At 31.9% G+C, this 20,779-nt stretch overlaps 1 protein-coding gene across 1 annotated transcript; it reads left to right on the forward strand.

Moving 5' to 3' along the window:
• Positions 1 to 19,158: 19,158 nt before the first annotated feature.
• On the forward strand, positions 19,159 to 20,749 carry LOC148174484 (odorant receptor 85a-like). The gene is made up of 6 exons (XM_088036831.1): positions 19,159 to 19,383; positions 19,439 to 19,923; positions 19,972 to 20,073; positions 20,120 to 20,222; positions 20,277 to 20,435; positions 20,486 to 20,749. The coding sequence occupies exons 1-6, from the start codon at positions 19,159 to 19,161 to the stop codon at positions 20,534 to 20,536; spliced, it is 1,125 nt and encodes a 374-aa protein (XP_087892957.1). The 3' UTR covers positions 20,537 to 20,749.
• Positions 20,750 to 20,779: the final 30 nt, after the last annotated feature.

Genomic DNA, 20,779 nt, shown 5'->3' on the forward strand with positions numbered 1-20,779 from the left:
TGTGATGCAAACAAAATAAAATGTCCTTGGCTGACAAAACAACTATTTATTTGTAAATTATTTAAAAAATTAAAATTTTGTTGCCAGATGAATGAAAAACCACAGCCGTGCACCAGAAATTTGAACGGTTGCTCATATTTTAACTCTTCATTTCCGTTTTAAGCGACTAACTAAAATTAAAATAGACTGAGGCAGCCGAATAAACAGCTCTGCAGATCTGAAAACACAATTAATTAAATATTCTTTACTGGAATTCTTTACCATCATTCCCTGTCTGTTGTTAATTGCAAAATTTTCGGTAAAAAGTATTTTCTTAGTATGAACACTATTACTCAAAATAATCAAAAAAGTACGTCTATTTCTAAAATTCCAAGTATACCACTTTGTTTGAGTAAAAAGCGTGAATATATTTTCAAACTTAAATGTAATTCAGTTAGTTTAGATCGTTTTATTCAAAAAATTGTAGTACCTCATTTTCTAAAGCCTGTCCTGATGATATTAAACTAGCGAATATAAGAAATGAAGCTACTGTGAAAACTATTGTTCGCAAGATCTGAATTGAAGAAGATTCTTCTGAAAGCTAACAATAATTAATTGTAGATAGTTTCGCATGTTTATATTCGCACTTGGAAAAAGGCGAGAGCATCTGACAATCCTACTGCAACTCCACCAAGACTATATACGACTATCAAATAGTTCATTACTTCTAATCCATGACTCACAGTTCTAAAACAAGAAATGTACACAAGACACTTATTATAATATCAAAAAGTTACCCCAAATAAGTAGCATGTCTATCAATTAGAAATTTGAGTCTAAATTTGATCGTTTCTTGATAATGTTCATTCCTAATCAAATGATCGTTTTCTTGATCAAAACCGGTCGATATTTTCGTGATAAGACTCTCCAGCATGTGTATTTGAAATTTTAGTTGTTGCAAAACGAATATGATCTCATATCCAGGATAAATCATTGGAAATATCGTCACAACAAACGTTGATTTGAACAAGAGTGTGGGAAAATAGTGATGTTCTGAAAAACATTTTTTTAGAAGTAAAACGGGGAGAATATTTTCAGCATCATTTGGGGTTGGACAGCAAAATAATGCCACCCAAATTACACCCAATATAGTGTAAATTAAAACGCCATTTTCAAGAAATCTCGCTTCTTTGAAGATTTTCGTTCTTGTTTTCTTGTCGATGGAGTCTAATGTCCAAAAGTTTATATAGGAGAAGACATTGTCGACTAAATTGATTTTGTAAATCAACCCAGAAATACAGAGCACGGCCTTATAAGCAACAAAATTATAATTTCTCTTTAGAGCACCGGTTTCTTACCCAAAGCATTTGAAGGAAAAACGATCCGTACTTGACAAACGTAATTTCTGTGGTCTTCGTGGTAAAAAAAAATATGTGTACAAATATTATCATGACATATAAAAACAGAAGAAACTTGAGGATATTTTGCAAAAGTTTGTTATGATAGATTTTATATCCCAAAATATACGCCAATTGTAAAATATCGTTTCGGGTAACATTTGGGACTATGAAATTTTTGAAAAATTGGAACACGTAATCTCGTGCGCCCGAAATCTTCATGGTAATAGCACAGAATGAGTTGGAATTTTGGGTCGTCATCGTCTGCAAAAGTTACCTCTAATTTGATCAATTGAGGAAATTTAACTTTCTAGATATGATGGTTCATCGATTTGGAAGACTACCAAAAGTGGATAAATAAGTGGAAAAATTGCTTTTAGCATAGAAAACTCAGTCGACTCGCCACCATAAAATTTTCCAGTCTGGAAAATTGTTTAGCTACATTTTCAAACTTCTCGCTTTATCCAATCAAAATCGTAATGATATTATGCTAACAGTTTATATCTAGGATGAAAAATCTATCAAATTAGAACCTTGAAAAATCTTGTGTTACAGCGATGAAATTTGACGGTGTTGATATTTTAAAACGTTTATAAACTGTACCAAATTGCAAAATTCTGGAGCTGGAGCTTCTGGAAACGAATCTAAAAGGTACAAAATTCGATTTAAAATTTGTATCTTTGGTTGTGTTAATGCTAATGCGATAAATTTTTTATGGATTGCTTCTTTTAGCTCATTTATTAACATTTATTATTCATTCGAACACAAAAATTTCAAAATTCTATTTAAAAATTTGTATTATTGATAGTGCTACAACGATAAAATTTTTAAAGGCATCTACTTTTAACTTATTTATTAACTGCACCAAATTACAAAATTTTAGAGCAAAACACGCAGATTTTAGAAATTTTCATTTTTTGAACAAACCCGAAAGTTTGGAGCGTTACGTTAAATTTTATTTAAAAATTTGTATCTCTGGTTATCTTAATAAAATTTTGAAAAGTTGCTACTTTTTACTCATTGATTAATTGTACCAAATTGCAAAATTCTGCAACAAACGACACCGATTTTAGAAATTTTTAATTTTTGAACGAATCCAAGAGGTACAAAATTCGATTTCAAAAATTTGTATCTTTGGTTGTGTTAGCGCTCCAGCGATGAAATTCTGAGAAATTACTATTTTTAACTCAATTATTAATTGTACCAATTTGCAAAATTTTACAGCTAAAGACGGAGATTTTAGAAATTTTTATTTTTTGAACGAACCCAAAAGTTTCAGTTTTCTATTTAAAAATTTGTATCTTTGGTTGTGTTTGCACTACAGCGATAAAAGGAGTTGCTACTTTTAACTTATTTACTCACTGTACCAAATTACAAAATTTTAAAGCAAAAACGCAGATTTCAGAAATTTTTATTTTTTACCGAATCCAAAAGTTTGAAAATTCTATTTCAAAATTTGTATCTTTAGTTGTGTTAGTGCTACAGCGATGAAATTTGGAGAAGGAAATACTTTGAATTCATTTATTAACTTTAAATCACATTACAAAATTTTGCTGCAAAGGACGCAAATGTTAAAAATTTTTATTTTATGAACAAACTTAAAAGTTTAAAAATTTGATTTAAAAGTTTGTATCTTTAGTTGTGTTAGCGTTACAGCGATTAAATTTGAAGAGGTTGCTACCTATAATTTATTTATTACATGTACTACATTACAAAATTTTAGAGCAAAAGACGCAGATTTTTGAAATTTTCATTTTTTGAAGAAACCAACAAAACTTTCTTTCCATTCTTTTTATTTATGGTTGATGTTGTTCAATTTTTTAACGTCATTCTATTTATTAAATAAGATTTAATTGTTATGTAGTTGATTGGACTCGTGTAATTTATATTATGATACAAAAAAAATAGCCGAGCGCATCGACGATAACCACATAGATATTGATCGGCAAAAGTCAATACACAAAATTATATAAATTGGTTGTATTAACATAATAGAAGAAAGCTCCTCAACATGAGCTACGCTTTATCAGTGAAAGACATTAATTTTTTGCAACCATTCTGCAGGTTCCTGAGTATTTTTCTCATCACTCCATGGTACGATTTCGACAAAAAAAGAGTGGAAAAAACTGCTTGCTCCAAAGTTTATGGATTCGTTTTAATAACACTAAAAGTGTGTTCGCTGATAATCTTGACCCGCCGTTCATTTCTAATGAGCATTTTTGGCGACACTCTTATCGTGCAAAAAATTCTCTATGGTTTTAATATGACAGCCAGAACTACGATTTTCTTCGTAACCATAATTATCACAAATTTTTACCACAAGACCTGGATGACTTTGTTTACCAATTTACAATACGTCGACTGGAGATTCAAACATGTCGGACTAAAAGAAAAAAACTTGTTCAAGAGGTTTTATTTTGGTCTCTTTTTCAAGCACACGAGTTTTTTTCTTCTTGTTTGTTACATGAACTTTGTTTGGGCGAGACAATCGCAGCAGTGTTTCATTCAAATGTTTTTCACTGGTGCTGCGTTTGAGATGTACTACACGTTTTTAATAATTACTTTAATGATGACTCTGGTGGACGCTATAAAAATGAGATATCGGCATTTAAACAAAAAAATTATAGAAGTTTGTGTGGGCTCAAAACTTCAAGGGGTTATTGCAGACATGAAAAAACTGGTTCATGTTCATCGAATTTTGACCGAAACGGTAGAAATGTATAACAAAATTTTTGGTTACAACATTTTAATTATAACTTTTTATTGTGGGATACAAATCGTCACAAGTTTGTACGGTATATTTGTCCATGTGTCGAAAATTGATTATTCAATAGAAATGAAGTTTACTGGAATTATGCTTTTAATAATTGCAATGGTAGGTAGTACCACTGGTTTTAAACTGTCTAATTTTGGTTTGTAGATAAACTTCTTAGTTGTTGCTTTTTCACACCAATCAGCAACCGAAGAAGCGAAAAAGTTTGTCGATTTGTGCTTCAAAATTCAAGAAAAATTTGGTGATGCCGAGATTTGGCGACTCAGCTACTGTGCTAAGCATTTCTTGAGGGATTTTGGTGCCACTGGGTACTTCACTGTCAACCAGACAATTATCGGTAGTTTAATAACAAACGTCGCGACTTATTACATTGTGACTATTCAGCTTAATGAGGCGGACAAGTGAAACTTGAATAAAAATGTTTAATTTATTTAACAAATCAGTGAATAAATGGTGGATTTTTATCTTTGGTTTTGTCTATGGCACAACAATATGATTTTGAGCGGAGGCCGAAATTTGCAGCTGCGATTTTCCCGAAGTGCGCTTTGACAGTAGGTGATTGCGCCGAGCAATCAAAGAGCGGAATTGGTCGCGTAGCGCTAACCGAGCGAACTTCGGAGATTTGAATATTTTCTCCTTTTTTTTTTTGATAATTAATCGTTCTTTTAGATTATCCTGTTAATTGCTGTAACCATTCATATTTGTTTTTTTGTCATTTTAACTTCGACCGATATTATATAGATTTTTGTTGTCATTCTGGCATTACTGTCGTCCCTCCTCTCAACCCCCTATACACTAACAAGGTAAGTTTTCGGGTTTTGGTTTCGAGCCTAGTGGCGCTGCGTTTTGGTACCGAAAACCCGTAGTGCCCTTCCGGTTTCTGTTTCTTGAACCCCCGCCTCCCGTCAGGGTTGGTCGAGCTGGTACTCAAAACGCGCGCTAGGCCTAAGATTACGTCACAACTCATCCAATTCAGAATTGTCTTTTTTTCTGAAATTTTTTGCGAATTGTTCTACCTATCGATTCCACGGTTAAAATAGCGAAAAGGTTTGTTTACCTTTCGTACACGTTCCAAAAAAATTTCTTGAGTCTAATGACATTGAGGATATTGTCAGAATTACAGAGTATTGTTAAAATTTGTTGTCATTTAATATCCCTGATTATTTGTTTGTACTACTCAATATTACGTAACAAAGTATGTGCTTCGATTAAAAAAATTATGGTTGATGTTATCCAATTGTTCAACGTCATTCCATTTATTAAAAAAAAATTGTTATGTAGTTGGTTGAAATGGTCTAATTTGTGTTACGATACAAAAAGCATAGCCCGACACATCCACCATTATTGGATACAATAAATACATATATAAATATGATCAGCACAAGTCAATAGGTACACGTAATTACATAAATTGGTTGTATTAACATTGTAGAAGATAGCTTGTCAGCATGAACTTTGCCTTATCTGTGAAAGACATAAATTTTTTGCAACCATTCTGCAGGTTTCTGAGTGTTTTTCTCATCGCTCCATGGTATGATTTCGACCAAAAAATAATAAAAAAAACTGCTTGCTCTAAGGTCTATGGATTAGTTTTAATAGCACTAAAAGTGTGTCTCATGATCATCTTTCTCCGGCGTTTGTTCCCGAGAAACATTTTTGGCGACACTCTTGTCGTGCAAAAAATTCTTTATGGTTTTAGTATGATGACCAGAACTACGATTTTTTTCGTGACCATAATTATCACTAATTTTTACTATAACACCTGGACGACTTTGTTTTCCAACTTACAGTATGTCGACTGGAGATTCAAACATGTCGGACTAAGAGAAAAAAACTTGTTCAAGAGATTTTATTTTGGTCTCTTTTTCAAGCACACGACTTTTTTTTTTCTTGTTTGCTACATGAACTCTGTTTGGGCAAGACAATCGCAACAGTGTTTCATTCAGATGTTTTTTACTAGCCCTGCGTTTGAAATATACTACACATTTTTAATAATTACTTTAATGATGACTCTGGTGGACGCCATAAAAATGAGACATCGGCATTTAAACAAAAAAATTAAAGAAGTTTATGTAAGCTCAAAACTTCAAAGTGTTATTGCTGACATGAAAAAACTGGTTCATCTTCATCAAATTTTGACCGAAACGGTGGAAATGTATAACAAAATTTTTGGTTACAACATTTTACTCATAACTTTCTATTGTGGGACACAAATCGTCACAAGTTTGTATGGTATATTTGTCTATGTCCCAAAAATAGATTATTCAATAGAAATTAAGTTTACTGGAATTATGCTTTTGCTGATTGCAATAGTAAGTACCACTGGTTTTGAACTCTCTAATTTTGGTTTGTAGATGAACTTCTTAGTTGTTGCTTTTTCACACCATTCAGCAACTGAAGAAGCGAAAAAGTTTGTCGATTTGTGCTTCAAAATTCAAGAAAAATTTGGTAATGCGGAGATTTGGCGACTTAGCTACTGTGCTAAGCATTTCTTGAGGGATTTTGGTGCCACTGGGTACTTCACTGTCAACCAGACAATTATTGGGAGTTTGATAACGAACGTCGCGACTTATTACATTGTGACTATTCAGCTTGATGAGGCGGACAAGAAGTGAAACTTGAATGAAAATGTTCAATTTATTTTATAAATCTGTGAATAAATGGTTTAATTCAATGGGGTTGTTTGACTCCTATTTAACTAAATGGTTATAAAAAAAGGTGGTTACATTGCCGAACCACATTGCAGATTAGATTCCTATTCGTTTTAAAGAATCCACCGGCACTGAAACTTGACAGAAATTTTTTTATGGTTGTGCAAGTGCTACAGCGATAAAATTTGGAAAGGTTGCTAATTTTAATTTATTTAATAACTGTACCAAATTGCAAAATTCTGATGCAAAAGACGCGGATTTTAGAAAATTTTATTTTTGAGCCGAATCTAAAATTTTTACAATTTGATTTAAAAATTTGTACCTTTGATTGTGTTGCTGCTACGGCAATGAAATTTAGAGAGATGTCTATTCTTAAATTATATATTAACAGTACCAAATTACAAAATTCTAGAGCAAATTGCAGATTTGAAATTTTTCAAAAATTCTTTTTAAAACTTTGGATTTTTGGTTGTATTGGTGCTACAGCGATGAAATTTGGAAAGGTTGCTATTTTTAACATATTTATTAATTGTATTAAATTAAAACACTGTTGAGCAAATATCGCAGATTTTAAAAATTTTTGATTTTTCAACAGAAACAAAAGTTTAATAGTTCTATTTAAAAATTTGTATCTTTTGTTGCGTTATTGCCACAGCGATAAAATTTGGAGAGGTTAATATTTTGAACTAATTTATCGCCTCTACTAAATTGCAAAGTTCTGAAAAACAAAAAACGCAGGTTTTAAAAATTTTTATTTTTTGACACATTTGAAACAAAAATTTTAAAAAATTGGGACCCGTAATCTCGTACCTCCAAAAACTTGATGGTGGTAATAACACAAAATAAATTGACTTTGAGTCCTCATCGTCTACGATAATGACCTCTAATTTGATCAAATTAGGAAATTTAAGTTCAGATAACTTTCTAGACATGATCGTCCGTATTCTCTATCGATGTGTATGACTACCAAACGTGGATAAATCAGAGGAAACATTTCTTTTACCGTAGAAAAATCAGTTGACCCGCCATCATAAAATTTCTCGGTCTAGAAAATTTCCTAGTTACACTTTTAAACTTCTCACTTTACCCAATCAGACTCGTAATGATCTTATGCTAACGGCTTATATTTTGAAATACAAAATTTATCAACTGTTGAAAAATCTTGTGACTTTTCTACTGTGGCTTTATGTGTCAATTTTAATTATCCACGTATTTTTCTTCATTACTCAACCCGAAGAAGTTCTGTTTATCAAGTACGGATTTTTCTTCCTGCAAATGTTTTGGATAAAAATTTAAGTTCAACTCTATTCTATCAAGGCCGTACTCTGTATGGGTCTGGTGATTTTGAGAGTCTTATCCTGAAAATATCTAGCGGTTACCCTCAAAGAGACGATCTGATTTGGAATAAGCGTTATCAGGAAACAGTTAAATTCAGACACATTTTTCTAATTAAAAGACATTCTCAATTATTGAGGTGATTTATATGTACAGATCTCTTTGGTTTTAAAGTTTTTGTTACAGAGTTAAGACTAATATATTAAAAATAATGAGTAAGTTCATAGTGGTATACAGCATTGGTGGATTTGCGATAGGTTTATCCGATGCTCTTGCCTTCTTCCAGGTGACTAAAATTTTGTACCTCATTGATGTATTTAAATGTTATTAGGTGTCCGAGGCAGTTCAAATTTGGCGATCGATAATGTTTACAATCATTTTATTTATTATTTTTGTCGGTTTAATATGGTCAGGGCAGGATCTAGAAAATGAGGTAAAATCTCTGATTTTTAATCTTTGCATTAATGCAAATATTGTAGTTTGAAAACGGATTTACACACTTTACCCGGGCAAAATGGTACAAAAATCGACTTATATTTGTAGTAATTTTAAGTAATTTTGTTCGAAGTAAGAAAATTCAGTTTACCGAAAATATTGCTGTAAACAACAGACTTGGAATGGCGGTAAGGAATATTGACAAACTGTTCATAATTTTGAACTAATTGTGTTTTCAGATCTGCAGATCTGTCTATTCCGCTGTGTCACTTTATGTTAATTTTGCTTAATCGTTAACTTTTGACGTTTCCTACATTCAAACTTTCAAAATTCAAGAAAAAAATGTGTATCTTTAGTAGTGGTACACAGCGATGAAATTTTGGGAGGTTGTTATCTTTGACTCATTTATTAGCTGTATTAAATTTCAAACTTTTAAGGCAACAAACTAAGATTTTAAAAATTTGTATTTTTTGAACGGACCAAAATGTGTGTCTTTGGTTGTGTTAGTGCTACAGCGATAAAATTTGTAGTGGTTGCTACTTTTAACTCATTTATTGATTGTAACAAATTGCAAAATTTTGGAGCAAACGATTCAAATTTAAAAAAAAAATATTTTTCAAACGAACCCAAAAGTTTTAAAATTCTATTTAAAATTTTGTATCTTTAGTTGTGTTAGGGCTACAGCCATGAAATTTGGAGAAGTTGCTATTTTTATCTCAGTTAATAATTTTTCTAAAATACAAATTTTTAGAGCTAAAAACGCAAATCTTAGAAATTTTTATTTTTTCAACGAACATAAAAGGTTCAAAGTTCTATTTAAAAATTTGTACCTATCTTTGTTTGTGTTAGTACTACAGAGATAAAATCTAAAGGGGTTATTAATATTGACTCATATATTAACCGTACCAAATTACAAAATTATAGAACAGAAGATTTATTTTTGGACGGAACCAACAAAACTACAAAATTTACTTCCCATTCTTTTTACTTATGGTTGATGTTTTCGAATTGTTCAACGTCATTCTATTTATTAAAAAAACTTAATTGTTATGTAGTTGGTTGGAATGGTGTAATTTGTATTACGATACAAAAAGCATAGCCCGGCGCATCCACCATTATTGAATACAATAAATATGTAGATATGATCAGCACAAGTCAATAGGTATACACGTAATTACATAAATTGGTTGTATTAATACACAAAAAGAAAGCTCGTCAACATGAGCTTTGCCTTATCTGTGAAAGACATACATTTTTTGCAACCATTCTGCAGGTTTCTAAGTCTTTTTCTCATCACTCCATGGTACGATTTCGACAAAAAAAGAGTGACCAAAACTGCTTGCTCCAGAGTTTATGGATTTGTTTTAATAGCACTAAACGTGTGTTCGATAGTAATCTTGACTCGTTATTCGTTCCTGAGAAACACTTTAGGTGACAGTCTTATCGTGCAAAAGATTATTTTTGGTTTTAGTATGATGGCCAGAACTTCGATATTCATTGTGACCATAATTACCACAAATTTTTACCATAAGACCTGGACGACTTTGTTTTCCAACTTACAGTATGTTGATTGGAAATTCAAACATGTTGGATTGAGAGAAAAAACTTGTTCAAGAGATTTTACTTTGGCCTCCTTTTTAAGCACACGACTTTTCTTCTTCTTGTTTGCTACATAAACTTCGTTTTGGCAAGTCAAATGCATCAGTCTTTCGTTCAATTGTTTTTTACTGGTGCTCCATTCGAGATGTACTACACATTCTTAATAATTACTTTAATGATGACTCTGGTGGACGCCATAAAAATGAGATATCGGGATTTAAACAAAAAAATTATAGAAGATTGTGGGAGCTCAAAACTCCAAGGCGTTATTGCAGACATGAAAAAATTGGTTCATCTTCATCGAATTTTGACCGAAACGGTGGAAATGTATAACAAAATTTTTGGTTACAACATTTTAATTAGAACTTTCTATTGTGGGTTACAAATCGTCACTAGTTTGTACGGTCTATTTGTCTATGTGCCGAAAGTGGATTATTCAATAGAAATGATGTCAACTGGAATTATGCTTTTGCTGACTGCAATAGTAAGTGGTACCATTGGTTCTGAACTGTCTAATTTTGGTTTGTAGATAAACTTCTTAGTTGTTGCTTTTTCACACCAATCAGCAATTGAAGAAGCTAAAAAGTTTGTCGATTTGTGCTTTCAAATTCAAGAAAAATTTGGTGATGCCGAGATTTGGGACTCAGCTACTGGGCTAAGCATTTCTTGAGGGATTTTGGTGCCATTGGGTACTTCACTGTCAACCAGACAATTATCAGTAGTTTGATAACCAACGTCGCGACTTATTACATTTTGACTATTCAGCTTAATGAAGCAGACAAGAAGTGAAACTTGAATAAAAATGTTCAATTAATTATATAAATCTGTGAATAAATGGTGGATGCGCATTAATTGGGTGAGGTCGTTTGACTCCCATTTAACTGAACACACTGCAGATCAGGTTCCTGTGAATTGTAAAGAATCCACCTGCACTGAAATTTGGCATGTTAAAAAAATTCCAGATTCTCTGTTTTCGCAGAAGAACCAAAAAAAAATTACGAAAATGGCAACATTGCAAAACTGTACCCTCCAGAATTTAAATTTCTAGTATTCAAGCCACAGTAACGTTTCTGTTGTATTGTTGGCGTTAGTCAGGTCGGCTCACTAACGAGTAATGTAACTATAGTTTCGCGTGAACGATGCCATATTGATCGACATTGTTGATTCAAAAACGTTGTTAGCAGTTTTGAGGCATTTCTTTTAAGATTTTTTCGATTTTCTTTGCACCATTCCTTTGCGCAAAATGGCCTTTAAGTAACAAATTCATTTGAACATAAAATTATTGCACAGAAATCGTTAATTTTCACATCAAACTTTGCGTCTTCAATCCATCATATCTCGAAAAATTGAAAACATGGATTTTTTTTACGTTTTTCCGGTGATCTATGGCATTGTCTAATGATACAGTTTCACAATGGTGCGCTACATTTCGGACATCCTGTATATTAAAAATAATAAGTAATTTCATAGTGGTATACAGCATTTGTGGATTTGCGATAGGTTTATCCGATGCTCTAGCCTTCTTCCAGGTGAGAACTAAAATTTTGCACCTCATTGATGCATTTAAATGTTATTAGGTGTCCGAGGCAGTTGAAATTTGGCGATCGATATTGTTTACAATCATTTCATTTATAATTTTTGTGAGTTTAATGTGGTCAGGACAGGATATAGAAAATGAGGTAAAATCTCGGATTTTTAATCTTTGCATTGATGCAAATATTGTAGTTTGAAAACGTATTTATACTCTTTACCCAAGTAAAATGTTATACGTGGACTCCAAAAAATCGACTTACATTTGTAGTAATTTTGAGTAATTCTGGTCGAAGTGAAAAAATTCAGTTTACCGAAAATATTGCTGTAAACAACAGACTTGGAATGGCGGTAAGAAATATTGACAAACTGTTCATAATTTTGTATTTATCAATTGTGTTTTCAAATCTGCAGATCTGCTTATTCCGCTGTGTCACTTTATGTTAATTTTGCTTAATCGTTAACTTTTGTTCTTTCAGACATTTTAGGATTTAACATCCTTTACATTCTTTGTAATCTTCCTAGTTCCAAGACTGCCGTCTATTTAAAATACATGTTGTGAAATAATATTGTAATTGAAAATTCTGTTTTGAGCTATCAGTATAAAAAAAATTTTAAAATTAAAAATAAAAATTTGTATATTTTGTTGTGTTAGAGCCATATTAACTCATATATTAACCGTACCAAGTTACAAAATTATAGAACAGAAGACCCAGATTTTAGAAATTTTTATTTTTGGAAGGAACGAACAAAACAATTTTTTTTTCCATTCTGTTTATTTATAGTTGATGTTGTCGAAGTGTTGTTCAACGTTATTTTATTTATTAAAAAAACTTTATTGTTATGTAGTTAGTTGGAACGGTGTATTTTGTATTACCATACAAAAAGCATAGCCCGGCGCATCCACCATTATTGGATACAATAAATAAATGATATGATCAGCACAAGTCAATAGGTACACGTAATTACATAAATTGGTTGTATTAACACACAAGAAGAGAGCTCCACAACATGAGCTTCGCCTTATCCGTGAAAGACATAAATTTTTTGCAACCATTCTGCAGGTTTCTGAGTCTTTTTCTCATCACGCCATGGTACGATTTCGACAAAAAAAGAGTAACTAACACTGCTTGCTCCAAAGTTTATGGATTCGTTTTGATAGCACTAAACGTGTGTTCGATGATAATGTTGACCCGCCTTTCGACTCTAAGAAACCCTTTTGGTGACAATTTTATAGTGCAAAACATAATTTTTGGTTTTAGTATAATGGCAAGACTTTCGATTTTCTTTGTGACCATATTCATTACAAATTTTTACCAAAAGACCTGGACGACTTTGTTTTCCAACTTACAGTATGTCGATTGGAAATTCAAACATGTCGGATTGAGAGAAAATAAGTTGTTCAAGAGATTTTACTTTAGCCTCTTTTTCAAGCACACGACTTTTTTTCTTCTTGTTTGCTACATAAACTTCGTTTTGGCGAGAGAGACGCATCAATCTTTCATTCAATTGTTTTTTATTGGTGCTCCGTTCGAAATGTACTACACATTTTTAATAATTACTTTAATGATGACTCTGGTGGACGCCATAAAAATGAGATATCGGGATTTAAACAAAAAAATTATAGAAGTTAGTGGGGGCTCAAAACTCCAAGGCGTTATTGTAGACATGAAAAAACTGATTCATCTTCATCGAATCTTGACCGAAACGGTGGAAATGTATAACAAAATTTTTGGTTACAACATTTTAATTATAACTTTCTATTGTGGGTTACAAATCGTCACAAGTTTGTACGGTATATTTGTCTATGTGCCGAAAGTGGATTATTCAATAGAAATGATGTCAACTGGAATTATGCTTTTGATGATTGCAATAGTAAGTGGTACTCTTAGTTTTAAACTGTCTAATTTTGGTTTGTAGATGAATTTCTTAGTTGTTGCTTTTTCACACCAATCAGCAACTGAAGAAGCTAAAAAGTTTGTCGATTTGTGCTTTCAAATTCAAGAAAAATTTGGTGATGCCGAGATTTGGCGACTCAGCTACTGTGCTAAGCATTTCTTGAGAGATTTTGGTGCCACTGGATATTTCACTGTCAACCAGACAATTATCAGTAGTTTGATAACAAACGTCGCGACTTATTATATTTTGACTATTCAGCTTAATGAAGCGGACAAAAAGTGAAACTTGAATGAAAATGTTCAATTAATTAAATAAATCTGTGAATAAATGATAGATGCGCTTTAATTGACTGAAGTCGATTGGCTTCGTCAACCACACTGCAGATTAGGCTCCAGATAATTGCAAAGAATCAACAGGCACTGAAACTCGGCAGAAAATTCTTCGTGGTTTTAATTTAAAAATTTGTATCTTTGGCTGTGTTAGTGCAACAGCGATGAAATTTGGAAAGTTAAATACTTTGAACTCATTTATTAACTGAATCAAATAACAATTTTGAAGCAAAAGAAGCAGATTTTAGAAATTTTCATTTTTTGAACAAATCTAAAAATTACAAAATTCGATTTAAAAATTTGTATCTTTGGTTGTGTTAGCGCTGCAACAATGAAATTTGAGGAAGTTGATACCCTTGACTCATTTATTAAATGTACCAAATTTCAAAATTCTCAAGACAACAGACTCAAATTTTAGAAATTTATATTTTTGGTGTATCAATTTTTAAACTAAAAAATAGAGACTGGCAAAACTGACACTGCAAAAAATTGGACTACAAATTTGAAATGGTTCCATGCACTATGTGGCAAATTCAATGACATAAAATTTTATATTTGTGACTATATGTTTGTTATTAACTTTTCTGTGCCTCCTCTGACTGTAAATAAAATAATAAGAAAAAAAAATAAAACTAAATTTACATATATTTTGTGTATTTATTTATTTTTTATTTGTAGGCTTGCTTGAGATTCTAGACACATACGACCCAACATCCTTAGCAATAATTAGATCTTTTAAAAATGTGCATATTTCATAATATTTGTGCATGTTTATTTTACATGCATATTTTAGCAAATTCGCTCGTTACTAGTCGAACTACAACTATTTCCCGCTGCAATTAACTAACATTAACGTAAACTGAAAAGACTGAATAAACAGCTCTGCATATCTAAAAATACCAAAGAATTATGAAGAATTATTAAGAAATTTTGGACAAAATTTTTAAAAACTTTTGTGTTGGCTTATCTTGGGGAACATAAAGGTTAATTCACATTTGACATTGTCCAAAATTCCATGACCAATTACATAGTAGTACACACGAGCTATGAATATTTTTCTTACCGCCATTCCCAGTTGATTGTTTATTGCAATATTATCCGAAAACTTTATTTGTTTAGTTTGGACACTATTACTCAACATGACCAAAAAAATATGTCTATTTCTAGTATTCCAAGTATACCAGTTTGTCTGAGTAAAAAATGTAAATATATTTTCTAACTAAAACATAATTTTACCCAAAAATTCAGTTGTTTGCCATTTTACCTCATTTTCTGTAGATTGTCCTGATAATATTAAACCAACAAACATAGTAAGAGTGACAATTGCGTATATAATTGTACGAAAAATTTGAATTTTTGAAGATTCTTCAGGAATCTAAGAACAACAGTGTAAATAAATGCAACAATAATTTGAACCCACCTGAAAGAGAGCAAGCAAAACTGACAAACCTACTGCAAATCCACCGAGAGCAAACACCACAATCATATTATTAACAATTTCTAAACATTTACTTACTGCCCTGTAACCAAAAATTTGCATAATTACACCTCTAAAGTTAAAAAAATACGCGAAGTTACCCCAACATGGCAGCATGTCTGTTGGTCAGAAATTTAAGTCTACACTCAATAATCTTCTGGTAGTGTTGATTTGAAATCAGATATTTGTCTGTCTGGCTGAAACCGGAAGATATTTCCTTGACAAGGCTCTGAAACATGAGCATTTGAAATTTTCCTTGTTGTAGGCTATATATGGTATCATGGCTAGGAACCAACATTGGAAATATAGTTGCCATAAATGTCAACTTAAATAAGAATATAGGTAAGAAGTAATACTTTGAAAACCACTTATGTATAAGAAAAACGAGTAAAACACGTTCTGTTTCGTTCGTCGACGGAAAACAGAACAAAACCCCTTCAAAAACAGCCAGAAGATTGCAAAGTATAATACCGCCATGAATAACTTTTGCGTCTTTTATGATCTTCATTCTTGTTTCTTCATCAGTAGAATCAAGCGACCAATACTCCATTAAATTTTTTAATAAATCATCTAACAAATTCTTTTTGTAGACCAAACGAGTCAAACAGAGAAATATCTAGAAAAAAATTAACATCACGAGTCAGAATGTTGTGTTCTTACCCAAAACGTTTGTAGGAAAAAAGATCCGTACTTGGTAAATTTAAAATCAGCGGGTTGCTTAATAAAGAGATAAATATGAATAAACAAAGCGAGCCCATAAAACCACATTAGAAAAACCAGTAAAATCTTTACAGATCTGTTTTGGTATATTTGATGCCCCAAAATATAAGCCGTTTTTAAAAGGTCATTTTGTGTTTGGTTAGACACTGAAAAAACTTTCCGGACGAAATTTTTTGACACAGCGAGTTTCATGACGGGTGTTACAAACGTCGATATGCCCTAGAATAGTCCTAATGATCGAGTTTTTTAGTTTCTGTTGTATAAAAAAATCCCAGTCTTGTAATGACTAAAAATAAAAGAAATGGGTATTCAATACAAATTAATTCAACCTTCAAGCACAAGTTTATTAATTTTTCATTAATTTACTAGGAGTTATTTAATATTTATGCTACATGCACATTGACGAAAACATATAATAAACAGCTCTACAGATCTAAAAACAAAAATTTTGCAATCAAAATTGACAATCTGAATTTTAATCTACTGTTAAAATATAAAATATAATCGCTATTTCGAACATTATTAATTCAGACTAATGAGCCAGTTTCAAGAGACTTAACTTGAAAGAAGTTGCAAAAATTAGTGCATAATACACACATATGTATTTTTTTATTAGCTGGTAATGATAGTTTACAATATTTAATGTAGAAACAATCATCAAATAAGTCACGTTCGTTTTATTAATTTTCCAAACAGCTATTTAGACTAAAATAGGTATTATGTACGATATGTTAATCTAAGACGTAAAAAACCATTAAAAAAGTCAAAGTTCTGAGCATCTTATTATTACATAGAATTGTAGAATAAAAAATGTAAATATTGCACTCAAAAATTTTAGAAAAACTGTTCCTAAAAGTAACTTATTTCAGTCAGATAACTAGTGAACTAAATTAACATAAATCGAGCAGAATAAACAGCTCTACAGATCTAAAAATAGTAATTTGGTTAATGCCATTTTTAAATACAAATACTTACCATCATTCCCAATTTATTGTTGACGGCAATCTTTTCAGAAAACTGTATCTTCATAGTTTGAACACTATTATTTAAAATAACCAGCAGAATTTGTCTGTTCTTAGGATTCCAAGCATTCCAGTTTGTTTGAGTAAATAAAATAAATATATTTTCAGACTAAAATAAAAGAATTATACAAGAATTACATGTTTCTTCTTTTCTGCTACAAAAGTAACAAAAATCTGACTTTTATTTTTACCTCATTTTCTAAAGACTGGGCTGATCATATCAGATTAAAAAAAAGTATCGCCGAGCAATTTGTAAAAAGAACAGCGCGCCAAATTTGAAACAACGAAGATTCTTCAAAGACCTAAAACAATTTGTTTCAAAGTTATTCTTCCAATGCAATTTTCACCTGTAATAAAGAAAGAGCAATAGCTAAACCTACTCCAAATCCCCCAACGCTATAAATTACTGTATAATTATATATTATCTTTAAAGCATGACTTCGTAACCTAGAACAAAAAACGAAACTTATAAATTTTTCCAAAGTTTTTTTAAAGTCACCCCAAAAACTCAGAATGTATTTTCGACAAAAATTTAAGTCTAAACTGAATTGTTTGTTGATACAATTTATTATAAACTAAATCGTCGTCAGCTTCATTAAATTCTTCGGATATTCTCTTTATAAGACTTTGGTGCATGTACATCTGAAATTTAACTTGTTGCACTATTAAAAAGTAGTAGTTCGGACAACACTTCTCTATAAAAAAAACGGTCAAGTTAATCTCTGCTTCATTTTTAATTGGATAAATGGCGAAAACCGCCCAAGCGACACCCATAGCTGTGTAAACAATAACACAAACGTGAAGAATTCTGGTTTCTTTTGTAATCTTTAATCTTGTTTCTGTATCGATACAGTCTAACGACCAAAATTCCATAAAGTTAAAAATTTCCTATGTAGAATACTATTACTGACATACAACACGCAGCCTGTTGATAAAAATATGAATTGGCATTTTAAGGTTTGATTTCTTACCCAGATCATTTGCAGAAAGTTGGATCCGTACTTAATAAATTCAAAATTTGCGGGTTGGATGAGAAAGAAAAGTACATGGATTAATATAACGAGGACGTAAACGGACGGAAGAAATTTGATTAATATCTTCAGCGGTTTTAATTGATACATTTTATATCCCAGGATGGGGGTAAGCCATTTTCAGGAGATCATTATGAGAGGGGTTTGAAACTGAGAGAAATTTCAAAAGATTTTGCATACATTTTTTGCCTACAAGAAACTTCATGATAACTGATAAGAGAACAAATGTTTTGTTGGAGAAACACTAATCTTCAAAGAGAATTGAGTGTAATTTATTCCTAATACAAAAAGTTTGGTAGTTTTTATTGTATTAGAAGTTAATCAATTGGAATTATATTCTGTTTTACGAAATAATTATTTTATCAATAACGAAAAATTATTGATATCGATATTTTTAGATACTCTATCTATGACTACCGTCAGTCTTGAGTCATAGATGTCCTTTGGAGCAATTAAAGAACGCTTTGGAAGTAAAAACCTCCATAAATTTCATCGCCCATTTTACTTGGATTGCTTCCTTAAAGATTCTCCTTAGGTTCATCTAGACATTTTCAAAACTTTTCCACCAGCAGTATTTGGTGCAATTGCATAGTTCGAATCAATATCACTTGCACTTTCTGTGACGTATAACTAACTGTTGCATGGTCATCTTGAGTGGTCGTAATGTTATGAGCAACTCCTCTAATAATTACAGACTTACCTAGAAAGTGTAAAAATACCCTTTTACCAGTAAATTTTCTATGATTCTACAAAAGTCGCTTTTAAATTCGATATTATTAATAGGTAAATAATTAAAAAGGCGTAGTTTGTAATTACCGTTTGTCTTCTCTTATCGTCAATGCACAATAAAAGGAATTTCTAATCATAAAAATTTACAAAAGAATAAGTAACAGTTTCTTTAATGCCGTAATTAATAAGTAAAACTGACAATCATAATTACTTCTGCTGCCTTTCAAGAAATATTTTAACTCAGTCTTGAGTATGGCGTCTAGTCGTGACAAAGACTATTTTCGATTGTGTCTGAAAGCCCAGTACGTCACTGGTCTTAGAAAAGACAGCAATTTTTTAATAAGCTCAATGTCTCATTACATTTTGTATCCTATAACAATAATAGTCTACGCAATGATTTTGATAAATCTCCGCTACAACTACCACAACATTGGAGAAATCGCCGAAGTCTTCAGTGGCCTTTCTCTGTTCGGACACGTAGACACTTGAATCACTTCAATTTTAACCACTAATAAAACAGTTTCGATTTCAGCTGCTAGCCCGAAAATCTGTACTTATCTTTCACAAAAACCGCTTCGATTATATCAACAAACAACGAGCTTTCTTCTGGAAATACGACTCTTTCGGTGCAAAAAATAACCTCAAATTTCACGCAAAAATGTCGTTCGCAGCTTCGTTTTTGAAGTTCTTTTGGTATTCCAGTACCATCTCAATCACTCTGCAAATTTCGGCCCCACTTTTTATCGAAAACATGGATTTACCAAACTCTTGTTGGATTCCAGGAAGCAATGAGTTTATTCATTCTGTTATTTACGCACTGGAAAGTATATTCTATGTGGAGCTTTTCCTGCTGTCTGGTGCTTTCGATGGATACTACTTAATGATGTGTACTGAGCTTAAAATTCAGTTTGAGCTGTTATGTGAAGCGGTCCGTTCAATTCGAATTGTGAAAGACGGTGAACACCTTTGTTGGGCTAAACTGGTAGTGTGTACCGAATACCACAAATTTTTATTACAGTAAGGTTAGATAATTGTGGGTCTTTCTGTTAATTTTTTGAGTTTTAGCGTTCACAATCAACTTAACAAGTGTTGTTCGATTTATTTTATTGGTATTTATGCCCTCACTATTGGAGGAACGTGTGTTACAACCTTCAGTCTCTTGAACAAGTAAATTCGTTCATTTTCCATTGTCACATTTAATTTTGCCTTTCAGATCATCAACTCTCACTCAGACAGTTCGGAGCGGATTTATTTTAGTTTTAACAAACTACGTTATGATGATGGGAGTTTTCCCAGCGGATGCAATAAACATTGCTGTAACTCTATTTCAAGCTGAGTATCTCCAGAATTCTTTTAATTGGATTTTTCAGAGTGAATCTCTGGTCGTGGAGATTTATGAAATTGATTGGTACAATACTTCCAGTTTGAAAATTATGAAGTTTGTGCTTTTTTGGTTGGCGAAAGCTCAGAAACCTCTGCAGATGACTGGGGGTGGTATCTTCACTGTTAACAGAGATATGGTCTTGCGTGTAAGAAAATTAACTTTTTGAGAGTATTGGAATATTGTGTTCGGTTCTAGATAGAACGTCTCGCTTATTCTATCTCCAGTATCATGACAGGAAGTAAATGAAGAATGAGATTCCAGAAATTAAAAATCTGTTATATTGTATTGTCGGTGGTGGTTCGTTTTCTGCATAGAATAGTTCTCCAATTTGTAAATCAATAACTCAACAGAATGACGATTTGACAGACCATCAGTATATACCAGGTGGCTCATGTATAATTTTCGACCTCAGTATCATTGTTATTTTTAAGCGGATTTTAATAAAAATTTTAATTCTGGAGCAACAGACGCAGATTTGAGAAATTCTAA

This window comes from Gnatocerus cornutus, chromosome 5 (assembly GCF_029298725.1).
Source record: "Gnatocerus cornutus isolate USDA-ARS CGAHR chromosome 5, icGnaCorn1.1, whole genome shotgun sequence".
Classification (NCBI taxonomy): domain Eukaryota; kingdom Metazoa; phylum Arthropoda; class Insecta; order Coleoptera; family Tenebrionidae; genus Gnatocerus; species Gnatocerus cornutus.

What these genes read in the sequence shown, in the direction of transcription:
- LOC148174484 (XM_088036831.1), top strand. Translation starts at nt 19,159, where the DNA reads ATGGCGTCTAGTCGTGACAAAGACTATTTTCGATTGTGTCTGAAAGCC. An exon ending in GCCTTTCTCTGTTCGGACAC is followed by an intron (nt 19,384 to 19,438) that starts GTAGACACTTGA and finishes TTTCGATTTCAG; the next exon opens with CTGCTAGCCCGAAAATCTGT. An exon ending in CGGATGCAATAAACATTGCT is followed by an intron (nt 20,223 to 20,276) that starts GTAACTCTATTT and finishes TGGATTTTTCAG; the next exon opens with AGTGAATCTCTGGTCGTGGA.